A 10848-nucleotide genomic window follows, 5' to 3' on the forward strand; every position below is an offset into this window, starting at 1 on the left:
TGAGGGTTTGTCATCCAGCTTGGTGGCTGGACGCCTAGTGCTCCAAGCCTGTTTCCTGGGTTAAGCAACCTTTTTGGTCCCGGAGGGCCTCAAAAAGAACTGACCCTAGGCTTACCCTTGGGACGACAAGGCCAAAAGGACAAGGTCCCTGGCCCAGATGGGGCTGGAGAAGATGGAAGACAAGCAGATATGGCTGCCGTCCAAATCAGTGTCAAACAGAACCTGGCCATTATAAGGTATGCATGCTAATCCCTTCTTGGATTCAGCATCCGCTCTCCCAGACCGTAACCACAAGGAGCAGAAACTGCTGCTGCGAAAATCCTTGATGCAAGTAGGCCAATATCCAAAGCTGCTTCATTAATGTACACAGCTGAATTTCGAATCCCAGCACGAATTGCTCACTGGAAGCCTCTGGAGGAAAAAACGCCTCCAGAGCATCCACCCAACTCTCCATGGCCCGGACCACCCAGCAGATGGCCATGGCCAGTCAGGAGGCACCACCGGCAATGGAGCAAATGGACTTGAGACAAACCTCCACCCTACGGTCCGTGGCATCAGTCAGAGATGACATGGACGGCGTAGGCAGAGTTGCACTCTTCACTAAACGAGTCACATGAGAATCCACCTGGGTGGGGGGAGACTCCCATTTAGTCAAATAATTATCTGCAAAAGGGTATGCATAAGCCAGCCGTTTTTGAGATTTAAATCTTTTCCCATGAGACTGCCACGCTTCCTCTAAATGATCCACCAACTGGCCAGATAGGGGAAAAATAGCGACCTTACCTTTAAATTGCTTAAAATAAGCATACGAAGATGTAGCTGCAGGCAGGCCATCATCCATGATTTAGCATGGCCTCGAATTAGACCTGGAATAAATATTGTAGACTTTGTCAACAGCATCATTATACTGTGACAAAAACAGTCTCTTAGCAGGCCTAGGCGGAGGATCATGTAACGTGTCCCTCAGGTTCTGCACCTTAGCGGACAGCAAATTCGCCCAGGTTTCGCAGGGGGTTCTGAGTCCCGGGACCCCCATAGGAGGAAGATTAGTAAAATGTCTGACAGTAGAAATCAGACACACAGCGCTAGCATAGGTCACACACAAAGCAGAAAACAGCCTATAGCGCTATTATCAACCTATAGATCTATGTCTAAAAGGAAAAAGCGCAGCATTCACTGACCTGTGGAGGAGAGGTATGAGGGGGGGCCCTGGCACCGCACCGCATGTAGAGACCAGCGTATTGCACAAAAAAGATGGCCGTCTGAGAACTCTGAGTGGGCGGGCCCGGGAGAGTAACGCTGGGACAGCCCGCTGAACTCAATGAGAAAAGCGGTTTGTGTGCAGCGGGGGAGGCGCCGCCTGTGCTGAACAGGGAAGCGAGCTCCCCTGGCATGCATATAACCTCTAGAATGCTGGAGCGCGATTCCGCGCCACTCCAGCCCCCTATCCAAGAGGTTCAGTGGCAGCGCAGGATAGTACCTGGCCCCACAAGCAGCCATCCCCAGGGAGCCCCCAACCCTGGGGAAAAAATAAGGACTGTGCTTCAGCAGGCGCCTACCGCAGACGCCCGCTGCTTACTTCAATGTCCTCCCTGAAGTCTGGCCACAGTCCCAGCCCTCCTGGGGGTTCCCTGCTAGCTGGACCCCCCAGGAGCCCGCTGAGTTCCCTGGATCAGTACCGGTGGTCGGCGTCAGCGGGGGGTCGGAGTGGTAAAATGAGGATGCCTTGGCCTGGGGGCAGGGTATAGGAGAGGAGGCCCCGGTGCATCCTTGGACCGAAAGTTTAACTATGTGGTGCCCGACGGCAGAGCCATCACCTATACCCCAAGGTATCCCTGTGGATACCCTATGGACCCTGCAGTAGAAAGGTAAGTATTAACTAACCTTTTTTTTTACCCCCTAACCCTCCTTTAGGGGTGCTTAACCCTAACCTTCCCCCGAAAGTGCCTAATCCCCCTCTAACTGCCCCGCAGCCTAAGCCTAAGTCTCCCGGGGGGTGCCTAACCCTAACCTCCCGGGGGGGGTGCCTTTCCCCCCGCGGCTGCCCGCGCCCGGCTTTCCTTCGATCGCTAAGCCGTGTGTCAGGCTCCCGGCGTAGGTCTAATGACAGGCGTCGGGGTTTCGACGCCTGTCATTTGTACCTTGCCGGAATTAGACAGTCGGGAAGACGGCGGTCGGCATTGCGACCGTTGGCTTCCCATTTGTAAATGGTTTTAATTCATTGTTCCCACTGCCTTATGATAGAAATGAAGAATGTAATACAGTTGCTTTTAATATGGCTACAAAGGACGATGACCGTCAGCTGGCAGAGCTCTGCGACTATTGCTTTAAATATAATTTGCTAAGTTTTAGTGCTGCAGAGGAGCTGAGAAGTTCAATTGCTGCTCAATCGTTGTTTTGCATTTGCATCTGTGGATTTCAGATTTGAGTCCCTCATTAGCTGAGCAGATATTGTGCTGCCTCCTCTTCAACATGTTGTAATTGATTACTTTCTCAGCTCCGCGATCTGCGCCACGAGAATGTGAACCTTTACCTGGGCCTGTTCCATGACATGGGCGTCCTGGGTGTTGTGTCTGAACATTGCTCCCGAGGCAGCCTGGAAGACCTCATCCAGAACCAAGACATGAAGCTCGATTGGATGTTCAAGTCTTCACTTCTTCTAGACCTCATCAAGGTGGGCTGGGCTCTGTGGCACCACATTGCTCCGTGGTGCCAGACAGTGAGGAAATCAGGGCATACATAAAACTATAGCAAAGGAAGTCGAAGTAGGATGAGCTGTAATAAAGAGATGGGATTTCACAGATCATTTAAAGATTAGAAAGCTGTGGCAGAGTCTGATCGTGCATTCCATAAATAGGTAGAGGCACATGAGAAGTTTTGTTTGCAGAAGTGAGAGGTGGTTGCCAGAGATGACGCAAACCGCATGTCAGAGATAGATATAAGAGGATACTAGAAGTAACATTTTGAGATGGATGAAGGGTTGATGGTGGTGAGGTTCCTGTAAGTGATCAGTTTTTTGTTGGGTTCTGGAGGACACAGGAAACCAGTATAGGGATTTGCAAAGTGGTGCAGCAAAGAGAAGAGAAGTCTCATTTAAAATGGATTGCAGCAGGGATAGATAGGTGAGGGCATTGTCAGACAGAAGGTGGTTGTGTAGTCAGGAAGGGATAGGATAAGCATTTTGGTAGAATCTTGGGTTAGAAAAGAGTCTATTCTGGAAATCTTCAGAAGGTGGAAGTGACAGGACTTGGCGAGAGACTGAATGTGAGGAATAAAGCAGAGGGCAGAGTCAAGTGTGACACCAAGGTAGCGGGCATGGGAGACTAGAGAAATGGTGGCGTTATAGACCGTACGGTATATCTGAGGGGAGTTAGAGACTCTGGGAACAGAGAGATGGACAGAATAAGAAGAGTTAAGCAGTGTTGCACGAGTGGAGGGGAGAACGCGGATAGAGGTAAATGCTGAAGGAGCTGTTGGATGTGTCTGAAGTGATCTAATATCCATGTCACGACAACCAATGGAGTGAAGGGTCTGCAGGATAAGAGGGTGATGAACAGTGATGGAAGCCCCCTGGAATGATCCCATGGGGGTAATATAGAGTCTTATTCCCACTTCTTCCCACTGTGCATTATTTCAGGGTTTAAAGTTCCTTCATCACCGTGAGATCACTCATGGATGTCTCAAGTCTAGGAACTGTGTGGTAGACGGGAGATTTGTCCTTAAAGTGACAGACCATGGAATGAATGAGTTGTATGAGGCTCAGAGACTGACACCAGCCAAGTCCATGCCTGAAGGTATGCCACCATTACTAGTCATCAGATGTGAGTGTCATTAGCAATATCATCATTCAACTTCATCTTGACCCTTAACATTCCGTCTCCCCCCTCATGAAGTATATTGTCATTTCAGACCTGTTCTGGACGGCCCCAGAACTCTTGCGTGACCCGATACTATGTCAGAGAGGCAGCTTCAAAGGAGACATATATAGTTTTGCTATTATAACGCAGGAAGTTATTATACGGGGCACTCCTTACTGCATGCTGGAACTCTCCGCTGAGGGTAAGTTGGGCACTGCATGTCCAGTCTATTCTCTCTTACCCTGCTCATCCTCTCTCTTCCTCTCTCTTCACTTCTGCTTTTATAATTCCCAAATGATGATGATGATCTTCCTCTCTGTTCCTCTGCTCCCTTCATCCACCCTTTGACTCGGCAGAAATAATCCGTAAGGTCCGTCGCCCTCCCCCGTTATGCCGCCCCTCGGTGTCCCTTGACCAGGCTCCCCCCGAGTGTATCCATTTAATGAAGCAGTGCTGGAGTGAGCATCCAGATAGACGACCGGTGATAGACCAAATTTTTGACCAGGTAATGATTCTTATCATTTTCAAATGTTCTCACCTTAGATTATTTCAGAGCTGCTCATTAATAAATATAAGCATTATAATAATTATTATATCACTGGACAGTAGCCAAAAATTGCATAAAAACATTCACCAGTTTGTCCAAGATCACTGACATAAAAATTCACAAAGCTTAGGCTGATCTGAAATCAAAAATTTCCCTATCTCTCGCCTTCAGAACAGTATCCCATTCACTGTTGCTGGTACATAGCCAAACATTTTATGTGGTTGGTCTTTTTGTTTTGTTTTTTCACTGTTTTTAAGCTTTTCTCCTTTCATTTTTTCGTTCAGTTTAAGAATATAAACCGCGGCCGCAAAACGAACATCATCGACTCAATGCTCCGAATGCTGGAGCAGTACTCTAGTAACTTGGAAGACCTGATCCGAGAGAGAACAGAGGAGCTGGAGGTTGAGAAGCAGAAGACGGACAAGCTTCTCACCCAGATGCTTCCACCGTAAGTGGAGAGATGAGAATACAGGAGACACTTGGGGCTGGGGATTCACTGATACAATGAGCGCTGTACGAAGTTTGGGTGGTGCAGGAGAACTGCGACCAAAAGAGTTATTGTCAATGTTGTCCGTTATATTTTTTAGCCTTCTCTTAAATTGTGAAAAATGTTCTCCCGCAGATCTGTAGCTGAGGCCCTGAAGACGGGCGCCCCTGTGGAGCCGGAACATTTTGACCAGGTCACTATTTACTTTAGTGACATTGTAGGTTTCACGACCATCTCCTCCCTAAGTGACCCTATTGAAGTCGTGGACCTTCTCAATGACCTGTACACACTTTTCGATGCCATCATTGGATCCCATGACGTTTACAAGGTAACTGACTCCACCCCTTTCTATTTATGGATATCTTCAAAATGGAGATAATGCCCGGCCTTTAGTTTTTTCCTATTGGGAGAGAGAGTGATCCACTTTTTTTTTTTTTCCCCTTCAAAAGGTGGAGACCATTGGCGATGCCTACATGGTGGCTTCAGGCCTTCCAAAAAGAAATGGGACTCGTCATGCGGCAGAGATTGCGAACATGTCCCTGGATATCCTAAGCTCTGTGGGATCATTTAAAATGAGACACATGCCGGATGTCCCGGTCCGAATACGCATTGGGCTCCACTCTGGTGAGAAAGCAGTGCGCCATCAGTGTATTGGGCACAAGGCAATTCTGGCCTCCACCACTTACTTCTATTCCCTTGTCCTAATGTTCTGCATTCTTGGTGAATCACTTTTTGGCCATCTCCACCTTCCTCTTCTCACACATCCGCCTCCCCACGTATGTTCTTTCTTAAGCACGTTCTTCTTCTGCATGTTTCCTGTAGGACCATGTGTAGCTGGAGTGGTTGGACTGACAATGCCACGGTATTGCCTCTTTGGTGACACTGTCAACACTGCATCTCGTATGGAATCCACGGGTCTTCGTAAGTGTTCGTCGCCATTGTATACTGGCGGCTATTGCATGTAGCACACAAATACTGGACTGTTGTATTGTCAGACTGCAACTCTGAGATATTGAGGTCATGCCAACAACCTGAAAGTCTACTCCACACATTTTAAAATCCCCCACCCCCACCGCCTACAATGAAATCTGTTTTTTGCCAAAGTGGACATGTGCACCTCCTACCAGGACTTATGTCTGATGCTAAATGAGGCCCAGATTGGCCACCGAAAATGGCATCCGCTTGGTTACTTAAGCAACTTTATCTGCAAATTATGTTGTTGTTTTCTTACATAAAGGGTGGTAGTTACATTAAATATTAGTAGTAATATCATATAAAAATAATTAATAGTCTTCAGTCAGTTTTGGCGGGGGCTAATACAGTTATAGAATTCAAAAACACATGGTGCAAACATACTTGTATTGTTAAGACACTTAGGGTAGATGTACTAAGCCTTGGAAAGTACCAACCAATCAGCTCCCAACTGTCATTTTACAGGCTGTGTTTGAAAAATACCACAAGCTGATAGATTGGTACTTCATCTCTCTCCCCCTTAGTACTAAAATATAACAATATAACAACCAGAAAACACCAAAAAGGTTAGACTGGATGGACTCATGGGGTTTTTCTTTTCTGACGGAAATTTTTGTCCGTTTTCATTAATCTATCACATTTTGCCAAATTTTTCCAGTCTTCATACAGATTAACACACAAGTATAATAAGTAGAAGAAGAAGAAAAGCTTTTTTTGTACATAATATAGAGACATTCTACCCTAGAAGAGTCTGCAATCCATGGTGTACAATACATAGGAAGCCTGAGACCTGCATTGGGAGAAATTCAGGCACAAAATAGTTACATTCTGAACTGATTTAAATCTACACAATTAAAATGTTATTGTCTCATCGCATCTTGACTGATCCCGTCCTCCCCCAGCTTATCGAGTCCATGTGAATGTCAGCACGGTGAACATCCTGAGGTCTTTGCAAGAAGGATACCGAACGGAAGTGAGGGGTAAAACTGAGCTCAAGGTAATCGGTTACTATTCTGCTTGGTGGTTAAGACACTTCCCATTCTCCACAAATGTTCAGCAATTCCACTTGTGTTTCTGTATGTAGGGTAAAGGAGTGGAAGACACATTCTGGCTGGTAGGGAAACAAGGATTCAATAAACCCTTACCCACACCGCCAGATATATTACCGGGGTGAGTAAGCTTCTGTGGCCATGTCCGTTCCCTCTCAAACTCGTTTTCTACCCTCCATAGTTGTCTTCGTCACAGGAATCCGTTTTTTGAGTCAAACATCTCTTGATGGCTGTTGTGTCAATGTTGGGCATGGTCAGGATTAAAACATAGCACAGACCCATCCCTCATTATTGATCATCATCTCCCCATCTAATCCTAACGCCTCCCTGGGAAATATTATTATAGGAAATAACTCAAGAGTCAATAATTCAGTCTCTTTATTCTTTCTGACGTCTATGGTCGCCCAACGTACCGCTACACCATGGTCACATCTTGTATAGATTTTTTGCGGGTGTGCTATAGTTTGTCGACATTTTCCCTGTCGACATGAGTCTCAACATTGTCATGATGTCGACATGCCTGACATTTCGACATTGATCACATCGACATTAGTCACGGCAAACACCGATGAAATGTCGATATTAGAATGTAGCCTAACTCTCCACTCCCGTAGCCTAATCCTATCCCTCCCCCTAGTGCCTAACCCTTACCCTCCCCCTAGTGACTAACCCTCCCCTAGTGCCTTACCCTCACCCTATTTCCTTACCCTAACCCTCCCCCGGGTGCCTTACCCTAACCCTCCCCCTAGTGCCTAACCCTCCCCCTAGTGCCGTACCCTAACCCTCCCTTAGAGCCTTACCCTAACCTTCCCCCTAGTGCCTTACCCTAACCCTCCCCCTGGTGCCTTACCTTAACCCTCCCCCTAGTGCCTTTCCCTAACCCTCCCCCTAGTTCCTAACCCTTTCCCCAGAACCCAACTCTCCCCTCCGGTAGCCTAACCATAACCCTCCCCATGGTGTCTATCCCTCCCCTCCCGCCTCCTAAACCTAGCCCTTCATCTAGTGCCTACCCCTCCCCTCCCATAGCCTACACCTAACCCTCCACTCCCGTAGCCTAACTCTTACCCTCCCCCTAGTGACTAACCCTAACTCTTCCCTAGTGCCTTACTCTCACCCTAGTGCCTTACCGTAACCCTCTCCCTAGTGCCTTACCCTAACCCTCCCCCTAGTGCCTTACCCTAACCCTTCCCCTAGTGTCTTACTCTAACCCTCCTTCTAGTGCCTTACCCTAACCCTCCCCCTAGTACCTTACCCTAACCCTCCCTCTAGTACCTTACCCTAACCCTCCCCCTAGTGCCTTACCCTAACCCTCCCCTAGTGCCTAACCATCCCCTTATGTAGCTTAACCCCAACCTCCCCTTCCATAGCCTAACATTAACCCTCCCATAGCCTAACCCTCACCTAGTGCCTTACCCTAACCCTCCCCCAAGTGTCTAACCTTAACCCTCCCCTAGTGCCTAACCCTCCCCCTAGTACCTTACCCTAACCTTCCCCCTAGTGCCTTACCGTAACCCTCCCCCTAGTGCCTTACCCTAACCATTCCCTTATGTAGCTTTACCCCAACCTCCCCTTAATAGCATAACATTAACCCTCCCCCTAGTGCCTTACCCTAATCCTAACCCTCCCCTCTCTAGCCTAACCCTCCCCTCTCGCAGCCTAATCACAACCCTCCCCATGGTGTCTATCCCTCCCCTCCCGCAGCCTAAACCTAGCCCTTCATCTAGTGCCTACCCCTCCCCTCCCACAGCCTACACCTAACCCTCCACTCCCGTAGCCTAACCCTTACCCTCCCCCTAGTGCCTTACCCTAACACTCCCCCTAGTGGCTTACCCTAACCCTCCCCCTAGTGCCTTACCCTAACCCTCCCCCTAGTGCCTTACCCTAACACTCCCCCTAATGCCTTTCCCTAACCCTCCCCCTAGTGCCTTACCCTAACCCTAACTTCCCTTCTCTAGCCTAACCCTTCCCCCAGTACCCAACCCTCCCCTTCCTTAGCCTAACCCTCCCTTCCCGCAGCGCAGTTTAACCACAACCCTCCCCCTAGTGCCTAACCCTCCCCTGCCACATCCTAAGCCTAGCTCTTCATCTAGTGCCTATCCCTCCCCTCCCATAACCTAACCCTACACCTAGTGCCTTACCCTAACCTTCCCCCTAGTGCCTAACCCATCCCCAAATACCCAACTCTCCCCTTCGGTAGCCTAACCACAACCCTCCCCATGGTGTCTATCCCTCCCCTCCCGCAGCCTCAACCTAGCCCTTCATCTAGTGCATACCCCTCCCCTCCCATAGCCTAAACTTAATTCTCTACTGCCGTCCGTGCAGAATGTCAACTTTTCACATGTAAATGTTGGCGCCATGACTACATTCCATTTCTGCATTATTATCCGACCTCTGGTCATTATGAAGCTCAACTCTGTGCCAGGAGCCTTCTCTGTTCTGGCCTCTCATCCATCTCACCTATTACAGGGTCAGCAACCACGGCATCAGTCTCGATGAAATTCCCGAGAGGAGGAGGAAGAAGCTGGAAATGGAAAGGGACATAGTGAAAAAGCAACAAATGAAGTGACCACCTTGTCCTCCCTGGTGCATCGGCCTCTGTCAGCGATACCCCCAACAGAAGCTAAGATCTCCGCAGAGTCATTGCAATGTTTCACAGACTTTCTACTGTTTTTACTGTTTTCTCTGGAAACCTCGATCCACCCAAGAGATGTTTTGTATTCTCTCCAATACTTTGTGGGCATCGTCTCACAAAAGCAATGCAAGATGAAAATCCAAAGATGACTCTTCCACCTCTGTGGCGCATTTAGTACAGTATAGTAGACCGTATTCTTCTGTGGTATTTTCCAAAGTCTCTAAAACTTGGAGTTGGTTTGCCAGGCCGATTGCTGTGTCCTGGGAGATATTTCCATTGATTGAAGATCATATGATTGAAAAATTTGCAACTCCAGCCTCGCAGAAATGGCTTCTTTGGATGAACTTTCAAGACCGTGTGCAGCGCTATACTTGACGATAAAGTAGGCCATATTGTTTGCAACCTCATTGATTGGTTGAGGATAGGCGCCTCACCTGATTGACTGCTGACTGCCCTGCGCCCAAATTAAAATGATTTCTCCTCTCAATTTTTAACCTGTGTGAACCTTACTAAGCTTCTCCCGTTTAGTATGCTTTTAGTACAACGTACCCCCAAGTGTGTAAAAAGATTGTAACTAAAATATTGTGTATGCATCACTGTAAATAAAGGCGAAAAGATAAAAATCCACATAGTACAATACTTCGGCATTCACTAACGTGGAACATCTTGAAAATTGTTGGACGTCCTCTTTCCATGTGTTCCCTGTTGGTCTTGATTTGGTGTTCTTGAGAAATTCCTACTGGCCAACACATGGAGGGTGGGAGGGAGGGGGTAATAATAGGTAGAAGTTTGTACCCTAAAGGCAAAACCAGTTTGATTATGACTTGAAAAAAAAAATTGCAGCTTGGAATATGGCGGCAACATTTGCTTGGCCTCTGTGAGAAAATCTTTGGGCCTGATTCAGAGCCGTTCGCTATTTGCGGTCGTTCGTTCAAAAACAAGGGGTGGCTATTCAAATGATCCGTTCGCAAATTGCAGTCTGTTCACGCCTCTAAGTCTGAACGAGCGTGCAAAACATACGCTCGTTTATTTGTTAAAAACGCCCCCTGGCCGCTCGCACCATACGTCATGTCCGCTATTTATTAGATTAATCGAGTACATCGACCAGCGTATGAACTGCTCGCTATTCTTGTGGTTGGTGTTTGCTACCACAAATTTGCGAGCAGTTCTGGCTAGAAAATAACCCAGTGACGTGGTCAATGACGCTGCTGTATTAATTATGCACACCCATAATACGCCCGTTTTGACCTTTAAGCACGCCTGCGTTCGGATCTCCACTCCCCATTTTCAAACACCTTCCCCTG

At 47.9% G+C, this 10848-nt stretch overlaps 1 protein-coding gene across 1 annotated transcript in view; it reads left to right on the top strand.

Annotated features, from left to right (window-relative positions):
• The window catches only part of GUCY2D (guanylate cyclase 2D, retinal), a 43123-nt gene extending 32972 nt beyond the window's left edge, over positions 1 to 10151 (top strand). The window contains exons 9-19 of the mRNA XM_088446133.1: positions 2498 to 2674; positions 3638 to 3794; positions 3910 to 4059; positions 4214 to 4362; positions 4689 to 4852; positions 5027 to 5219; positions 5341 to 5515; positions 5714 to 5812; positions 6766 to 6860; positions 6948 to 7033; positions 9379 to 10151. Coding sequence (XP_088302259.1) covers positions 2498 to 2674; positions 3638 to 3794; positions 3910 to 4059; positions 4214 to 4362; positions 4689 to 4852; positions 5027 to 5219; positions 5341 to 5515; positions 5714 to 5812; positions 6766 to 6860; positions 6948 to 7033; positions 9379 to 9478 — 1545 coding nt within the window. The 3' untranslated portion in view covers positions 9479 to 10151. The remainder of the gene's footprint in view (positions 1 to 2497; positions 2675 to 3637; positions 3795 to 3909; positions 4060 to 4213; positions 4363 to 4688; positions 4853 to 5026; positions 5220 to 5340; positions 5516 to 5713; positions 5813 to 6765; positions 6861 to 6947; positions 7034 to 9378) is intronic.
• The last annotated feature ends 697 nt before the right edge of the window (positions 10152 to 10848 follow it).

Source organism: Taudactylus pleione, unplaced genomic scaffold (genome assembly GCF_031769625.1).
Source record: "Taudactylus pleione unplaced genomic scaffold, aTauple2 ptg000393l, whole genome shotgun sequence".
In the NCBI taxonomy this organism is placed as follows: Eukaryota; Metazoa; Chordata; class Amphibia; order Anura; family Myobatrachidae; genus Taudactylus; species Taudactylus pleione.